Source organism: Siphateles boraxobius, unplaced genomic scaffold (genome assembly GCF_051911475.1).
Source record: "Siphateles boraxobius isolate OS27281-9 unplaced genomic scaffold, OSU_SipBor_1 130, whole genome shotgun sequence".
NCBI classification, from domain to species: Eukaryota; Metazoa; Chordata; class Actinopteri; order Cypriniformes; family Leuciscidae; genus Siphateles; species Siphateles boraxobius.
Genome location: NW_027508734.1, coordinates 10,373,534 through 10,391,156, shown reverse-complemented (window position 1 = coordinate 10,391,156; position 17,623 = coordinate 10,373,534). Strand labels below are relative to the sequence as shown.

Below are 17,623 nucleotides of genomic sequence, written 5' to 3'. Positions count from 1 at the left end.
GATTCTCCCCCGGCCCTCCGCCGGGGGAAGGAGGGGGCCTGCAACCACCTCCTGGGAAAAAACCGACACCATCACTGAGCAGCCCGTCTCAGGAGCGCCGCTTAGCCTGGCGCTTAGGGGGGCGCGGGGCTGGAGAGGGCTGTGGCGCCTTCCTGCGGCCTCCTCCACGACGCGGCCCGGGTGAAGGCTGCTGCTGGGGCCGCGCGGGAGGGGAGGGAGCCACAGGAGGGCGCCCTCGGCGGCGAGCAGTCTGAGGTGTCTGTACCGACGGCTGGGTGGAGGCAGCAGCAGGCCGTCGGGGCAGAATATGTTTAATCGCCTCAGACTGCTTCTGTGCGGTTGAGAACTGCTGGGCAAAGTCCTAAACCGCTCCGCCGAAGAGGCCGGCCTGGGATATGGGGGCGTCGAGCAGACGGGTTCGCCCGGCGTCCCGCATATCAGCCAGGTTCAGCCACAGGTGACGCTCCTGGACCACAGAGGTGGCCATCACCTGACCCAGGGAGCGTGAGGCCACTTTCGTCGCTCGGAGAGCGAGGTCAGTGGCGGCACGCAGCTCATTGAAGAGCCATGGGTCAGTCCCCGCCTCGTGCATATCTCTGAGCAGCTGGGCCTGGTAGACCTGCAAGGTGCTCATCGCATGCAGAGCGGCGGCCGCCTGTCCTGCAGCTCTGTGAGACCTCGCCACTAGGGTGGACGAAAATCTACAGGCCTTGGACGGGTGCTTAGGATTACCACGAGATGAAGCACTCTGAGGACACAGTTGCATGGCAACAGAGCATTCAACCGGGGGAATCCCAGTGTACCCATGGGCGGCCGCCCCATCGAGGGGAGGAAAGGCGGAGAAAGCTGACGAAAGTACACGGGAGGTCAAAGGAGCCTTCCATGATTTCGTCAACTCCTCATGCACCTCCGGGAAGAATGGCATTGGGGTTGGCTGTGGCCGTGAGGCGGCAGCTGTACCCAAAAACCAATCATCCAACCGCGAGCGCTCAGGGCAGGGCGGAGGGTTCCACTCAAGCCCGATGCTCGCGGCGGCCCGGGAGAGCATGGCCGTCATGACTCTTGCCCGCCTTGTGATGCCGCGATCGACATCGAGTCTTCCACTGGAGCGCCGAATGAAACACGCGGGGCATCGAAGGATGAACCCGGTAGAATCACCGCAGCACTCGCGGGTTGCAACACTGTAGAGGGGGGCGTGGTCCGAGGACGCATCGTCGGATTGTCCCACACCGTGACCCTCAAGTCACCCTGTCCACCAGCCGAAGTACAGCCTCTCGTGGAGGATGTAGATCGGGGTGTGGATGAGGGGACTCTCTCTCGAATGAGATCATTGAGTCTAGACCTCAGTGTTGCGATGGCCATGTTCCCACAGAAGGAACATGAGTCATCCACAAGCGCTGCTTTAGCGTGTTCTAAGCCCAAACACGCAAAGCAGCGATTGTGCCCATCAAAGGAAGACAGGAAACGACCGCACCCAGAAGAACACGGGCGAGACATCTTTAAAAAGACGTGCCACGTGCAGCTCTTTTAGAGAAAAAACTCAGCGATGCTGAGGCGACCAGGGAGAAACACACAGACTGGCAGATCACTGCTCAGATCGCAGGCAATGTGAACTCGCTGGGTACCGCCGTCACACCAACACCGGAGAGTTCGCTCGTCACAGAAGATGAAGTCAGGATTGGCTTGTGGAGTGAAGAGAAGCTCTTGGCTCCGAAGCGAAAACATATCTGCATGTTGCCGAGCATCCTCCTTTTATACCCACGAGGTGGGGCGGAGTTACGCTATGCAAATTCCGCAGACCCATGGCATTTCATCGCCATTGGCTCGTTTTATAATACACGAAGATGATTGGCTTTCTAGGCGAAACCCCCATTCGTCGTCATCCGACGTAACTCGGAGTGACTACGAAAGGGAACTATAATTACTGATCAAAAATAATTTTCAGAATTGCTCAAATGAAATTATGGTTATTACTGAATAATACTAGCTATTATACAGCCGGTTTGTGTTTTTGTTTTTGCCATGGTTTTGCCATGACAAACCCGAATATCATATGCCTGGTGTTTCTCTTCATTCTTTGTGCGTTTGGTGGTGATGGGTAAAGGCCAAAGGTTCACTTCCTTATACTACACAAAAAAAGAACATTCCAGACAATATAATTTTAACTTCCACAAAATTATAGTGAGAAATAATCATTAATGTATTATAAGTGGTTTTACATCTCATTTGTCAAACCTGAATTATTGTCACATCATCATCAGTAATCTGGTGTTGCTGATATTTGCTGTCTATTGCATTGATAGACTCTAAAATAAAACACACAATGGTTAGCCCTCACATAAATCAGATCTAATTCTAATATAGGACAACTGACTGAAGAAAATATTATATTAAAATAGTATGCACAATATTTAAACTTCTCAGTAGATCATGGAATTATGCCGTAACAAACTGTTGATTGTTGAAGCAAGAATTCAAACAAGCACTTACCTTTCCTCCTCATGCAGCACAGCAGAATATTGATCGTAACGTTTGATGTCAGCAGCACCGTAAGACCAGTTATAAAGATTAAGTGTGTGTTCGGGCTCTTGAAGTTGTCTAAATCATGTGGAACAATGTTACATTTATAATATATAACACATAATATGCACTGTAGGGCTGATATTTTATATGCGATTTTGAAAAACTCACACTTACCAGGATTCAGTTGAGGAACATTTCCAAATAAAGCCTCTCCACATGTGGCCAGTGCACAGTAGTGAATTCCAGCATCTGAGGAACTGAACTGTTTCTTTGGGAGGTTGTACACGCAGGTCGGTGAAAGACAGCCAGCTTCAGAGCTCTCCACACACTGATCACTTGTGTTTCCATGAATATAAATGAATCCTGGAGGAGATTCTCCTGATCCATGTCTGAACCAGTAGAGACGATGTTCACCTCCACCGCTCACAAACTGATTTTGGATTGAACACTGTAGAGGCACATTTACCGCCGACTCAACTAGTTCAAACTTGTGCAGCTGTAGATGAGTGGGTTTGCTGGTTTCTGCTCCTAGAATGGATAACATGTTGTATAAATAGCTGTTTTATTCCCAATATCATAATTATAAACACCTTAACATGAAGGTGACATTAACTGACTCACCTTTAATAACCAGACGAGTGCCATTTCCAAATGTAAGGATATTAGAGAAAGATGTTGTACAGTAGTATGTGGCTGAATCTGATTGTACGGTGTTCAAGATCTTCAGATTAAAAGTGCCAGTCTCTCTTGACATTTCAAAACAACTAGTGTCAAATTCATTATGAAATTGACTTTCTGATGAATGGAAGAAGCAATAAGACGTGGTTCTTCTCCAGTGATTTGCTTGCACCATAAAGCCAGACTTATTTGTTTTGTTGAAATGGAGCAGGACAATACCACTGTATCTCCTTCATTAACTAATAAAACTGAATCCAGTTGTATTATGCTTCCATATATTGTCTCAACTGTTAAAAGATTACAAACCAGATCTTTAGAAAAGCATTAACATTATTTCTTAAATGTATGTGAATATTATTGAAATGGCACTTACAGACTTCATACAAGAGATTGTACATCACACAAAGTTGTTTGTTTGTCACATTTTATCTTCATCCAGATAATTTTCTCCTCAGGCTAAGAAAATTACAGTATCTCACACAGAGTTAACTGTTATATGCACTTATGCCTGATAAGATCACATGATTTTCTAAGTCAGCAAATCATGCTCTGTAGCAATGTTCAGGGAAGAAGGGGGCGGGAACCGGCGAACATTCAAATAAACTTCATTAAAATAAAACAAACCAAACTAAAATACCACCAGCAGCCCCTCGCGGACGACTGCTGGCTTACCTAAAATAAACATAACGGCCAGCAGCCCCTCGCGGACGACTGCTGGCTAAAATAAAACACAAATACAAAAAACAAAACTCAACCAAAAAACAAAACTCAACCAAAAAACAAAACTCAACCAAAAAACAAAACTCAACCAAAAAACAAAACTCAACCAAAAAACAAAACTCAACCAGTGTTGGGGAAAGTTACTTTTAAAAGTAATGCATTACAATATTGCGTTACTCCCCAAAAGAGTAACTAAGTACGTTACTTAGTTACTTTTTATGGAACGTAATGCGTTACATTACTTTTGCGTTACTTTTTCTCACCTGCATGGGCTTGTTTGTTTGTTTTTTAATAACAGCTAAAACAATCTATTTTTGCCAATTGTTAAGGCCCTTTCACATCAAAAGTTAAATGAATAAGCCTAAGGCTGAAGGAAATGCATATTTACTACTGTACAGTAGAGGGCGCCACTCAAACAAACCTTTCAGCTGCAGGAGAAGGAAGTTCAACACTCTTATTTCTAAACCTAATCTAAAGTCATTTTTGCTTATTAGTATGGTTGAATTAGATCATTGTATGTCAGCAGCAAAGACATTGGTAAATAAAGTGAGATTAAATACATAAAGTTTATTTGTGTAATTTAACATAGTTAATTATAAAACTTTTGCACAAAATTCTGAGATTGAGAGAGATTTGACTGTTTTTATTCATTTTGAGGAATACTGAATGTTTGTGTGCAAGTGAGATGAGTAAATGCATGTTCAATGCAAATGCACACAACACCTCACTTTATTTCTCTCAACATGGGGACAGGAGAGCTGTCAGTCAATAAATGTGAAAAAGTAACTAGCGTTACTTATTTGAAAAAGTAAATCAGATATTTTGTTGTAAATTGAAAAAGTAATGCGTTACTTTACTAGTTACTTGAAAAAGTAATCTGATTACGTAACTCAAGTTACTTGTAATAAGTTACCCCCAACACTGAACTCAACCAAAAAACAAAACTCAACCAAAATACAGGCCTGTTCCTCTCTCGATCATCAACGTCGTCGCTCCTCCTTTATGCTTCCGCTCCTCCGTGAGAGATGCGAGACCGGTGTGCTTCACAGGTGTTGCTCATTAGCAATCGCACCACCGGCCTCACGCCAGAGGTGGGCACAAATACATCAAAAACTATTTTGTTACAAAATACAAATACTAGCTCATGAAATGTAACAAAATAAAATACAAAATACTGATGTGAAAAATGTATTTAAATAAAATACAAGTAATTAGTATTTTGAAAATACAAAAATACTCCCACAATAATCGTTAGTCTTTTTTTTTATTACTAAAAGGTCAATAACACGAAAAGTAGCACACACAAATATGAGAAATGTGTAAATTCAAAATGGCAAAGTAGCAAAAAAAAAAGTATGGGCATTTCACTAAACCTCTACAGGGCCTGAAATAGCTCCCTCTGGCGTAAATGTCATGTATAGCTAAGTTCACATCAATGGTGTGGTAGGCTGCCCTTAATAGCAAAACGTGTTTGATGTAGGCTACGTAGCCATTATCACCGTTACTCTACTCGTGCCTTAAAGGACAAGTTCGGTATTTTACACTTAAAGTCCTGTTTTAGGATCGTTTCTGATGAAATAGAACGCTTAAGATTGAAATTTGGACACATGCTGCTGTCCCGAGAATTTTCGGTTTCTGTGTTAGCACCCCCCCACCTCCACAATGGTTTTATAGGGGCACTGGAAGAATCATTCATAAAACGCATTAAACTTTAGTTTACAAAGACGTGAAACTCACCGAGTGATCTGGGGTGTTCACTGATATGCTCGCACAAAAATCGCTGCAAAAGATGCTTTCCAACAGGTGTTTTACCATTCGTTGTAAAACTGTGGACCTATTTTTCCAAACGCCTCACAACCGGACATTCTTCCGTTGAGAGCTTGAATAATAGACACTCCAGCCCAGTTGGTGGCGATAATGCAACTTTGCCAATGTTTGGATACCATAGCCTACGATACCGCGACTGCATAACTACAGAAAGAATACAAACAACCCCATTTCCGTTTCCGTCAGCGGAGTAATACCGTACCTCACAGAACAACCAATACAAGCCAATGGAGTTGGACAAAAACTATGATAAAACCTGTTGGAAAGCATCTTTTGCAGCGATTTTTGTGTGAAAATAACACACCGAGAATTTTCGTCACAAAATCAAAATTCCATTTTAATCATAATATATATGATTAATCATATTAATCAAAACATGTGTGGGTTTGTTTTACACACAAGACTCTAACTGCCCTGACCCCGTATGCCTTTTCAATAGTAGAATCGCGTTGCGTGCGCAATTACTGAAAAACAATAGGATTGCTGATTATTTTATACAAAATCAATATCAATATTTCTCTTATGTAATACGTTTAAAAACGTGTAAAAACTGCAGATGGATGTTATATTGTGAACGCTTGCTTAGCATGGAGATTTCAGTGGAAATATGACAGACGCGCTGTTTCATAATAGGTAGGGCCTATGATGTCCTTTTATGAATGACAACACAGTGCATTGATCTCATAAGGCACAATTATTTTCTCTATAATGCCGTTCAGTGTGCAATATGTGTGTGTGTAGACTGTATATTTTTCACAAAACACTTTACCTTAATGCTGTTTTTAAGAGTTCAAAACTCATTCACTTCTTGGAGGGAGCCCGGTCTACAGGGTGTCACGTGATTTTCGTGCATCTAACCTGGACATTGCCATTGCCAACATCAGACCGAAAATATGCCAAAATCATTTACTATGGTGATTTTTCTTAAGTATTTGAAATACTCAAAATACACTCCCTCAAAATATTTTGTTACAAACTACATTTTATTTTTTCCGCACCTGCAAAATACAAATTACAAAATACACTAAAGTAATTAAATACGTATTTTAAATACATTTAATTGAAATACTGCCCATGTCTTCACGCCGTTCTCTCACGTCCCTCGGCCGTCCTGTTCGCCACATGCTCATTTCCTGGACTTGACACAGTTTTAATGTTGTTTGGCGGGGTTGTTAGGCATGCACTTATGCAAAACGTCTCAGGTTACTATTGTAACCATAGTTCCCTGAGAACAGGGAACGAGACGATGCGTCCATCGACGCCATGGGAACGCCCCCAGCGTGACTGCGTCTGAAGCATCTATGTCAACTAGTCCAATGGAAAGAATGAGCGTCACGGGCGGGTGACGTCATGACCAGGATATGATAAAAGCACATCCGGTGCAAACCGGCATTAGCTTCGAAAATTGCCGAAGCAAGCCGATCACAGGGATGCAGGAAGTATGGCAGGGTGACGCATCGTCTCGTTCCCTGTTCTCAGGGAACTATGGTTACAATAGTAACCTGAGACGTTCCCTTACGAAGGGAACTCAACGATGCGTCCATCGACGCCATGGGAACGAGAATACCCAAAGCGCCAGACTTTCAAATGCCTGAGTGTCAGCCTGTTGTCACACTGCACCAAGCACCTGGGATCCTGGGGCAGCATCCAGGTCCAAGCTGTAAAACCTCATGAATGTGAGCGGTGAGGACCAGCCCGCCGCATCACAAACGTCTTGGAGAGAACTCCAGATAATACGCTTAGAAGCCATACTCCTAGTGGAATGAGCCCTGACCACCAAATGGTTGGCCAGAAGACTCACAAGCAAGAAGAATAGTCTCGACTATCTATATGCTCAATAGGTTGGATTTTCTCGACAGAGAAGTCCGATGAACATAAGTGTCCAGTGCTCGCACTGGCACAAGAGGTTCAGCTTTTCCTGGTCCGAAAAATGGGGGAGGACAGAAACCTGCAGCACAATAGGCCTCGGAATAATGGTAGGCACCTTTGGAACATATCCATGTTTCGGGTAAGATTGCCTTGGCCATCCCGGTGCACTCAAGGCAGGTGGGGACCGAAAGGGCCTGAAGGTCTGACTCTTATAGGGACGAAATAGCTAGCAGAAAATAGTCTTAAAAGAAAGGAACTTCTCTGAGACCAAATCTAAGGGCTCGAAGGGAGCCCCAGATAGGCCTTCTAGAACTATTGCAAGGTCCCAAGCCAGCACCTTAGTGCAAGTTGCATGCCTCAGCCTCAAAGTGCCACGAAGGAAACGAGTGATCAGGGGGTCTCGACCCAAAAATGTACTACCCACCAGGGTGTGGAAAGCCGCAATGGCCGCCACACATATTATACCTTAAGCGTGGAAGGACATAGACCTGATACAAAGCGTTCTTGCAGAAACTCGAATACTGTGTTTACTGAACAGTTAACCGGATCCCACTGACGCTGGTAACACCAAGAAGTGAAAAACTCTCGAAATAGTGAATATAGTTTCCTCGTAGCGGGAGCTCTGGAGCTTAGAATGGTCTAAACAACCTCGGTTGAGAGACCACTCTCTATGAGTTGGGCCCCCTCAGAGGCCAAACCCACAGTTCCCAAATCCCCTGCCGGGGGTGCAATATTGCATCCCCTGCCTGAGACAGAAGGTCTCTCCTGATCGGGACCTCCAAGGGAGGTCCGTCGAGGAGAAAAATTAGGTCCGCAAACCAAATTCAGCTCGGCCAGGGTGGTGCTACTAAATAGGCTTATTCCATCCTGGCGGATTCACTCCAGAACTCCTGGGAGCAGAGCAACGGAGGGAAATGCGTACAGACGTAGCCTCGGCCACGTCTGCACATTAGCATCCAGCCCCGAGGGGACTGGTTGAGTGAGGGATAACCAGAGTGGACAGTGCGTCGTATGCTGAGACGAGAACAAATCCACTTCTGCCTGGCCGTAAAACTCCCATATTTGCTCCACCGCCTCGGGGTGGAGTCCCCTGGCCTCAGCCCCTGCCTCGACAGGGTGTCTGCTCCAATATTCTGGCCCCCCCCGGAATATACACTGCCCTCAGACAGCGTAATTTCTTGAGGGACCAAAATAAGAGGCCACCAACGTGTTGTCTGTGGGTCAAGAACCAGAGTTTCCTCCATATAACCAAGGCGCGGGGATACTGCCGCGTGATCTTGATCGTAAGGAGTGGGTTTCCCCTCAGGGAGAACCCTCTGGTCCTGAGCCACCTCTGTAAAGGTCTCACGTACAGCAGGTCAAAGGGTATCACATTGGACGCTGCTGCCCTGAGGCCTAACAGTCACTGTTCCAGAACAACACATGATGGCCCCTCAGGTCTGGGAGGAGATGTCTCAACGCATTGAAGACGCCCATCATCTCTAGGCAATTCATGTGCCAAGAGAGATGATGACTCCTCCACAAGCCCTGAGCTGAGCGGCCTTCCAATACCGCTCCCCAGCCGGTGAGGGAAGCATCTGTCGAGATCACAACTCGATGGCAAAGAGCTCCCAACACCGGACCCTGGGTTAAGAACCAGTGTTTCCTCCATATAACCAAGGTGCGGAGACACCGCCGCGTGATCTTGATCATACGAAGTGGGTTTCCCCTCGGGGAGAACCCTCTGGTCCTGAGCCACCACTGTAAAGGTCTCATGTACAGCAGGCCAAAAGTTATCCCGTTGAACGCTGCTGTCACAAGACCCAACAGTCTCTCTAACTGTTTTACAGTGCATGACTGGCCTAGCCTCAGCTCTTTTGTGGCTGTTAGGATAGCAGCTACACGAACGGGCGACAGAGTGGCCCGCATCGTCACTGAATCCCATACCACACCAAGGAAAGTGGTTCTCTGTACTGGAGAAAGCACACTCTTCTTGGCATTGAGCCTCAACCCCAACATCTGCATAGGAGCGAGAACGACACCTCGGTGCCGAACCGCTAACTGTTCTGATTCCGCTAGAATCAGCCAGTCATCTATGCAATTCAGAATGCATATGCACTGCAGCCTGGCGGGGCCAGAGCTGCGTCTACACGCTTCGTGAATGTGCGGGGTGATAGAGCTAGACCGAAAGGAAGTGCCTGATACTGGTGTTCTTTGCCCCAAAGAAAACCTCAGGAACCTCCTGTGCTGAGGGAGGATGGAGATATGGAAGTATGCGTCTTTTAGATCTATCGTGACAAACCAGTCCTCGGATCTGATTTGAGTCACGATCTGTTTGAGTGTCAGCATTTTGGACTTGAGTTCCAGCACCAAACACTCCAACAGACGAAGATCTAGTATGTGACGCAGCTCTCCATCCTTTTTTGGAACAATGAGATAACGACTGTAAAGACCCGACGCAATGTCGGGTGAGTACACCTGCTCTATAGCTTTCTTTGCTAACAGGGCCTTTACCTCTTGCTCCATTACCAGAGCCTGCTCGGAATGCACTAACGTGAGCAACACCCCGTTGTAGCCTGGAGGACGAGAACCAAATCTGCCTCTTACTACTAACTGCAGGACCCATAGAGATATATTTGGCAGTAGCTTCCGCGCTGCCAGAAAATCTACCAAGGGAACCAGCCCCTCGAGGCTGGCCTCTGGTGTAATAAAGACAGCCAGTTCGGGGACCTGAAGCATACTGGCAGGAACCACCCGAACTGACTGTTTTCGAACCCCCCTCAGAGGGCGCATTCCGACGCAATGTCGAGTTGACGCTGCGCCAGAAGCTCGCTGGAGACCGCTGCGCCCCGAAGCACCAAGGGTGGCGGGGTTGGCAGAACGGTCCCCTGAGGGCACCGAGATGGAAAGGGCACCGTATAATGAGGTGTACACCATTCCACCCCGGTTGGGGCTGCCCTCACCGGTCTGACGCCGGTGGCGCCAGACCTTTTCTTTTGAGCCGCAGCCTTCTCAGCGTGAAGAACGGTCCTCGGATCCGGCTTCTGCTTTGAAGGCTTTGGCTGCTGTGTTGTGTATGAGAAACTAGACGGCTGGAGCTGCTCACGCCCAGCAGCCCCAGGGGGTTGGACATAGCGAGGGAGAGATTATCTTGTATCTTTCTCTATGATTCCCATCAAATTGAGCCAGAGGTGTCTCTCAGTGACCACAAGGGCTGCCATCTCTGAGAGATAAATCTGTGGCCCGACGGAGTTCTCAAACCCCATCGGGCCAAACTCCCTCACTTCTGTCCAAATACCGCAGCAGGTCAGCCTGATATGCTTGTAGCACTGCTATGGTGTGCAAGCAGGCCCATGCTAGACCCACTGCCATATATGCTTTTCCCACTAGATTAAAAAATAGTTTTCTTTAATGGTTTAGTGAGAGAAGCCGACGCCTTCAGGTACGATACTGAACCGGGAGACAGATAGCTCGCAAGCGTCTGTTCTACCCGGGGTATTGCCCCATAGCCATACCCTCTTAACCCCCAAATATCTGAATATACATGAATGTGGGGGCTAAAAGACAAGAGGAGTAAGGCTTTTTCCATGATCTAGACAGCTCGCTGTGCAGATCGGGAAAAATGGAAGGCCCCGTGATGGAGGTGGAAAAATAGAGGGAAGGAAACTCGTTTAATCTATTTTATTTTTAGGACGAGTGCCCCCTTATTTCTGCTGGCCATAAATATTTAATTTATCTACAGCCTTAATAAACACTTCCACCAGCTTATTATTTTTTATATATATTTTTTATATATATTCACTTTATTTTATATATAATATATAAACTATCATATATATATATATAGGCTATATATATTTCTCATACGCTGGGGAAAGAGATGGCAAATTCACTTCCCCCATGATTGTGTCACTTTCAATGCCCAGCACATCTACCTCCTCGGAGGCAGAGCACTGAAGCATTGATTTCTCTCTCTCCCCGGGCGGAAGAGACCGCAGCGCGGGCTTCCGAGACCGGCGAGAGAGCACTGGATCCCTCGTGGAAAGGGAGGAGATAAGATCCGCGGACCCGTCTCCAACCCCGTAAAGAGATCCTATCCGCGATCCACAGGAATGCATTCTCCGCGCTGCCTCGGCAGACGCGGGACCTGTCACCCTGAGAATTGCGAGCCCGGCCACTTTCCTCGAAAAGTGACAGGCGGGAGCGGAGCATGCGAAGCGAAAGCTTCTCACAATGTTGGCAATCAGCCCCCTCGGAGGCTGATACCGCATGCTCTACTCCCAAACCCATCACACAAAGCTCGTGTGTGTCCCTACTCGTTAAATAGCGCGAGCAGGGAGAACACAGAGTTTGTGCAATTGTTTAGTTTCCATAAATATATATATCAGACAGACAACAGTAAATATAACAGACAGTTTGACACAGATCGCTTGCTGAGGCAACAGAAGCTAATGCCGGTTTGCACCGGATGTGATTTTATCATATCCTGGTCATGACGTCACCCGCCCGTGACGCTCATTCTTTCCATTGGACTAGTTGACATAGATGCTTCAGACGCAGTCACGCTGGGGGCGTTCCCATGGCGTCGATGGACGCATCGTTGAGTTCCCTTCGTAAGGGAACTGTAAAGTTCCAATGGGCACACTGCAACAGAATGTTTTTTTGTTTTGTAATGATGTTTGGTTCTCGAAAGCACATTTTCCTGCCCGACAAACACTGAGCGGTCACTCAGGCTGATTAAAAAAACGATCTACTCTTATGAATCTGTTGTTTGTAGTTAATCAAAATCATACAGTGCAAATTAGTGTTGTCGGGTTCACAAACAAAGACTCATATCCGTTTATTCTGTTCAGTTAGTAGTATCAAATACTGCCTAGCCCTAAAGTGACCAGTGCATGTCCAAAAGAACGGCTCTTATTTAACGGTTCTTTTTATTGAATCCAAAATCATCCGAATCGAAATTAACCAATAACTATGTTGTATTCCGTGGTATTTTATACAAAATGAATGAATAAAAAATGTTACTAAATATTTTTATAATTTAAATATGTTTTTATTATAATGATTCTTCTGTATATTTATGTAAAATTATGGACACTATTTGGTTGCTAAACTCTTCATTTTGCTTGGATCGATCACATGTTTTCTTTTCTCAGCATATTTGCAATGATGCATGATTTCTTTAAATATTTGTTACACAAATTCTTGAAGGGTGTGGCCATCTGATTGGCCAATGCATTACTTTTTTATTGGTCTCTCATTTGAAACAAATTTGAGATTTGTGATAACATTATAGCTGACCACACACAAAGACATTACTTTGTAGATCATTTGTATAGAAATGAAGGCTGCAGTCACAGTGTTCTTTGTTTTGAGTGTCTTTAGACTGAGTTTCAGTCTCAGAACACACTTTTTTGTGACCAAAAAAATGAGCTGGAGCACGTACCGCAGAACGTACCATGATGACCTGTCCACAGTTAATAAAGAAGAGGCTCAACTGATCTCTTTGTATACAGATTCCACATCTCGATTTAACTGGATTGGAATATACATAAGCCCTAGAAACCCAGGAGAATGGATCTGGTCTGGAGGTGAAGTGGAAGCAATTGACAACTGGGATAGTGGACAACCGGATGATGCTGCAGAGTGTGGCGGGCTAAAACAATCCACTTCTAAACTGCACGATATTCTGTGCTCTCAGACGCTGACATTTTACTGGATGGAGGTCTTTGAGCCCATTCTGGTGCATCAGAACAAGACGTGGGATGAAGCCCTGGACTACTGCAGACAGACCTACACTGACCTGGCGAGTCTAAGTTCTGAAACGATTATGGCAGAGGTGATAAATAACACCATAACATCCCAGAGAGCTTATGTGTGGACTGGCCTGCGCTTTATGGCTGGTCATTGGTTTTGGGTCAGTGGTGATGATCTTCAATATAAAGCCTGGTCTGCACAGGGGGAAGTCCAGTGTCCTGCCAGAAATCTGCGCTGTGGAGCTCTGGATAGAAAAAGAGAAGGTTTGGAAACCCATCGACTGTGAGGAAAGACATAATTTTCTCTGCTTTAAGAAGCCATAAATGCACTTAAAATATCTATTCTCTTCTGATATGTAAACTTTCCCATGCAGCTTGTTATATATGAACTCAATCTTCCATTTTGTATCACTCATTTTAAAACAGATTTTCTAATCAATCTTTAGTTTTTGATTTACTAAAAATATTAATGTTCATATACTGTTAACAGTTTTAAATCTTACAAATTAGCATATTGATTCAACATATTTTGCCATTTTTAACAATTGGTTAGCTCAAATCTTTTCTGGTTGATGAGACATAAATAATTTATTTTTACAATAGGTTATGCTTTTGATGTTTTATTTAGCATAAAATTGTGCATGGATATATCTTGAGATGATTATTGTTTTATAAATGTTTAATGGTGAAGGTACCTTTTGTTAGTATTTTAGCAATGGTTTAATTTGATTCCTACATCAGCAAATGCACTGTTTTAATGTATGTGTAACATTTGTAAGAAATTATGATACTTGTCCTGGTTTTTTGATCACTTTAAATTGGTGTCAAATTTTATTTGAGATTATCTTTCAAACATATTGAAATTAACTATTTTAAAAAGGTGTACTAACACAAGATAATTTCTGTATGTTCACATAACTGAAATATTTGTCTACTTTGAGAATAGCTGTGATTTTGATTGATGAAAACATCTCGGTTACGTATGTAACCCTAGTTCCCTGATAGGGAACGAGACGCTGCGTCAAGCTGTGGGAACGCCCCTGCGTTGTGCGTCATGAAGCACGTATGGAATCAGTCCAATGGAGAGACGGAACGTCATAGGCGGGTGAAGTCATCGACCAGGAAACTATAAAGCACCCCCAAAACACAAGCGCGACAGCTTCTGATAGGCCTGAAGGAAGCGCTAACGGGCATGCTGGGAGTATGGCAGAACGACGCAGCGTCTCGTTCCCTATCAGGGAACGTAACCGAGACGTTCCCTTTCAAGGGAACTCGAGCTGCGTCAAGCTGTGGGAACGCCAATACCCACGTCGCCATAGGAGCAAATGACCGTCATGTGGGAACTACCGCACAGAGGACGAGAGCACCTGCGCCCCAGGAGTGGAACTTAAGTCCAATTCATAGAACTTAACAAATGTATGCGGTGAGGACCCCCCAGCCGCATCACAAACATCACTTAGCGATACTCCTGACAACAATGCCTTAGAAGCAGCCATACTCCTAGTAGAGTGGGCTCGTACAGCCAAAGGTGAAGGCTGACCAGCCGACTCATAAGCAAGTGAGTGTCACATCCTTTAATAAGTCAGCCTGGTATGCCTGCAAGATGGACATCGTGTGCAGGCACGCCGAGGCTTGACCGGCCGCCGAATACGCCTTACCCACTAAAGCTGATGTACTTCTAAGAGGCTTAGAGGGTAAAAGTGGTGCTTTAAAAGAAGATGCAGCTTCAGCAGAAAGATGACTAGCAAGCGCCTCTTCTGCTTTGGGCATCGCCCCATAACCATGAGATTTTGCCCCCACAATGTTTGAATAAGTGGACGTTTGAGGGCTAAAAACACGATAAGAGACCGGCTTTTTCCACGATCTCGAAACCTCTATTTGGAGATCAGGGAAGAAGGGCAAGCACCGGCGTGGAGGTTGAGAACGGGAAGGCAAAAATCTTTCATCTAATTTAGATTTTTCTCTAGACTCCTGCCTAACAGCTGGCCACTCGATGCTTAACTTAGAAACAGCACGAGTGAGCACCTCCATAAGCTCCTCACTTTCGGGAGAGCGAGATGGCGAATCATCGACATCTCCCGCATCCAGACTAACAACATCCAGATCCTCAGAACTGGATAGTTGCAGTACTGGGGCCTCAGTTCGGGGGGAAGAAACCGCAGAGCGTGCTTCCGAACCCGAGACTGAGGCACTGGATCTAACAGGTAAGGGCTGAGATATGGCAAAGCCCGTCTCAAGCCCCGCTGTTAGATCCATCTGCGATCCCCACGAATGACGGCGCCGCTCAGCCTCGGCATAAGCGGGACCCGATCCGCGGGGATCGCGAACCGAACCACTCTCCTCAAAGAGTGATCGGCGGGACCGGAGCGTTCTAAGAGGCAAACGCTCGCAATGCTCACAATCAGCCCCCTCGAGAGCTGACTGGGCATGCTGCACTCCCAAACAAACAACACATAAGCTGTGTGTATCCCCGCCCGTTAAATAGCGCGAGCAGGGAGGAACACACTTCTTAAATTGTTGTTCGCTCGCCATTGTCTCTCAATATAACATATATATATATATAGTTTTTTGAAATAGTGATATTTGTTTTCAAAAGTCATTCCACTCATATTTTGCAAAATACACAAATGTATAGACATCATTCAGGATCATAAACATCTCTCTGCTCAATGAAAAAAAAAATCGATGTATTAAACTAAATAGAAAATTGAGACATCAGAATAAGCACAGTATTAGATGCACACAAAAAACGTATTTGTTTGAGGGTAAACATACCGTAAAATGTTTAAAATATGGTATAACAGACAATCAGTCATATAATAACATGAATATTCTCTTAATTCATGGGTCACCAAAAACTGAAAATGTTGTCATCATTAACTCACCCTCATGTTGTTCCCAAACCTGCATGATCTTTCTTCAGTGGACCATGGAAGAATATATTTTGAAGAATGTTTAAAGGGGTGGTAAAACACATTTGTTTTTTAAAAAGAATTGCATTATTTTTCATATATTTTACCTTTATTATACCTGTCCCTCCTTGTAAAAACGGTCCGATAGTTTCCGGGTTCTATGTAGCCAGTCCCTCAAAACCAGTGTGTTGTGATTCGCTAACCACCCAGTGCACGTTTTCCGGAAAAGTCACGCCCCGTACCTTTACCGGTAGTTTGTGCTTTGGTGTATTATAAACGATGCCATCAATCAAACCATATCAATTTGAGCCCGAATCGGACCCAGAGAATGTTAGTGAGGATGATCGAGCAGAACCTGTTCAAGAACGGCTGTTAAACGACGTTTCAGAAAGGTTTGTTTTTTGTTGATCTCTCATTACTTTTAAGATACCCTGTTATTTAATTGTACTAATAATAGTATTACAAAAAATAAGCTTCATAAACAAGAATTTCATATAATGGTTCTTACAAATTATACTACAGTCCTCAAAGGGATTTTTTTTAGTAAAGACTGCGGATCTATAGTGATTGTTACGTACTGACTGTATGGCACCTTTACTTTTGTATTTTTAGAACGATTGTAGCCAAATATCTGTCGCCAGAACTATTAACCCAAAACGAACACTAAACATTGGCTTTAAGTTACTACAGTAGCCAAATCAAACACAGAACCATGTTTAGCATGCCTGTAGATAAACAAGCATGTAGATAAACAATGCATAAAAGCTCTAATCAAAGAATAATTTACACTAATTCCAAGCTGTTGATATTTAAAAAAAGTTTGTATGTTAGGTGTTTGTCGGATAACGTTAAGTATGAATGAGCATTTAACAAGCTGGTTTGCAGATCCAGACCGCGTTGTCATTTGTTTACTTCCTTGCTACAACGTACAATTAACAATACAAACTATTGCAGGAAAACACATCGACGAAAAATATATCATACTTACAGGTTGTGGCCCGTAAACAACAGCTTCTGTTCTTAAAGTTGGAACTGCTCCATCTTTCAGGACAAGCCGTTGTGCGAATCCTGCATTGAACTCGCGAAGATTGTGGAAGCTTTCCTCCGTAAAATGTGCAGCACAGAGAGCGAGATTTGGGTAATAATTAACCATTGATCCCTAACTCCCCCGACCCTAGGAAGGCTGAACAAAGTGGACCTGCAATCCGGGCAGTGATGAAAATAACAGCGTTTCGACGACATTGCGGCGGCAACAACACTCCTATACCACAACAACTCTTCTCCAACGCAATATAAAATGGCCTCGCCCCCTTATTTAGTATTCTCGGAGGAGGGGTTTAGTAGGGTTAGTGATGTCAG

The 17,623-nt window shown here is 44.7% G+C and overlaps 1 protein-coding gene, 1 long non-coding RNA gene and 1 pseudogene across 3 annotated transcripts in view; 1 reads left to right on the top strand and 2 right to left on the bottom strand.

The window, feature by feature from the left end:
- LOC143737118 (uncharacterized) overlaps nucleotides 1–17,623 on the bottom strand; it is a 131,030-nt gene that overhangs the window by 88,931 nt on the left and 24,476 nt on the right. The gene's annotated exons all lie outside the window — the stretch shown is intronic.
- LOC143737836 (uncharacterized) lies at nucleotides 1,920–3,583 on the bottom strand (annotated as a pseudogene). The gene is made up of 6 exons (XR_013203739.1): nucleotides 3,575–3,583; nucleotides 3,145–3,366; nucleotides 2,698–3,051; nucleotides 2,491–2,598; nucleotides 2,236–2,306; nucleotides 1,920–2,126 (listed from the first exon to the last, which is right to left on the bottom strand). The product of XR_013203739.1 is annotated as an uncharacterized LOC143737836 (transcript).
- On the top strand, nucleotides 12,938–13,639 carry LOC143736558 (uncharacterized). The gene has a single exon (XM_077227250.1). The coding sequence runs from the start codon at nucleotides 12,938–12,940 to the stop codon at nucleotides 13,637–13,639; it is 702 nt and encodes a 233-aa protein (XP_077083365.1).

Coding starts and splice junctions, on each gene's coding strand:
- LOC143736558 (XM_077227250.1), top strand. CDS start 12,938: ATGAAGGCTGCAGTCACAGTGTTCTTTGTTTTGAGTGTCTTTAGACTG.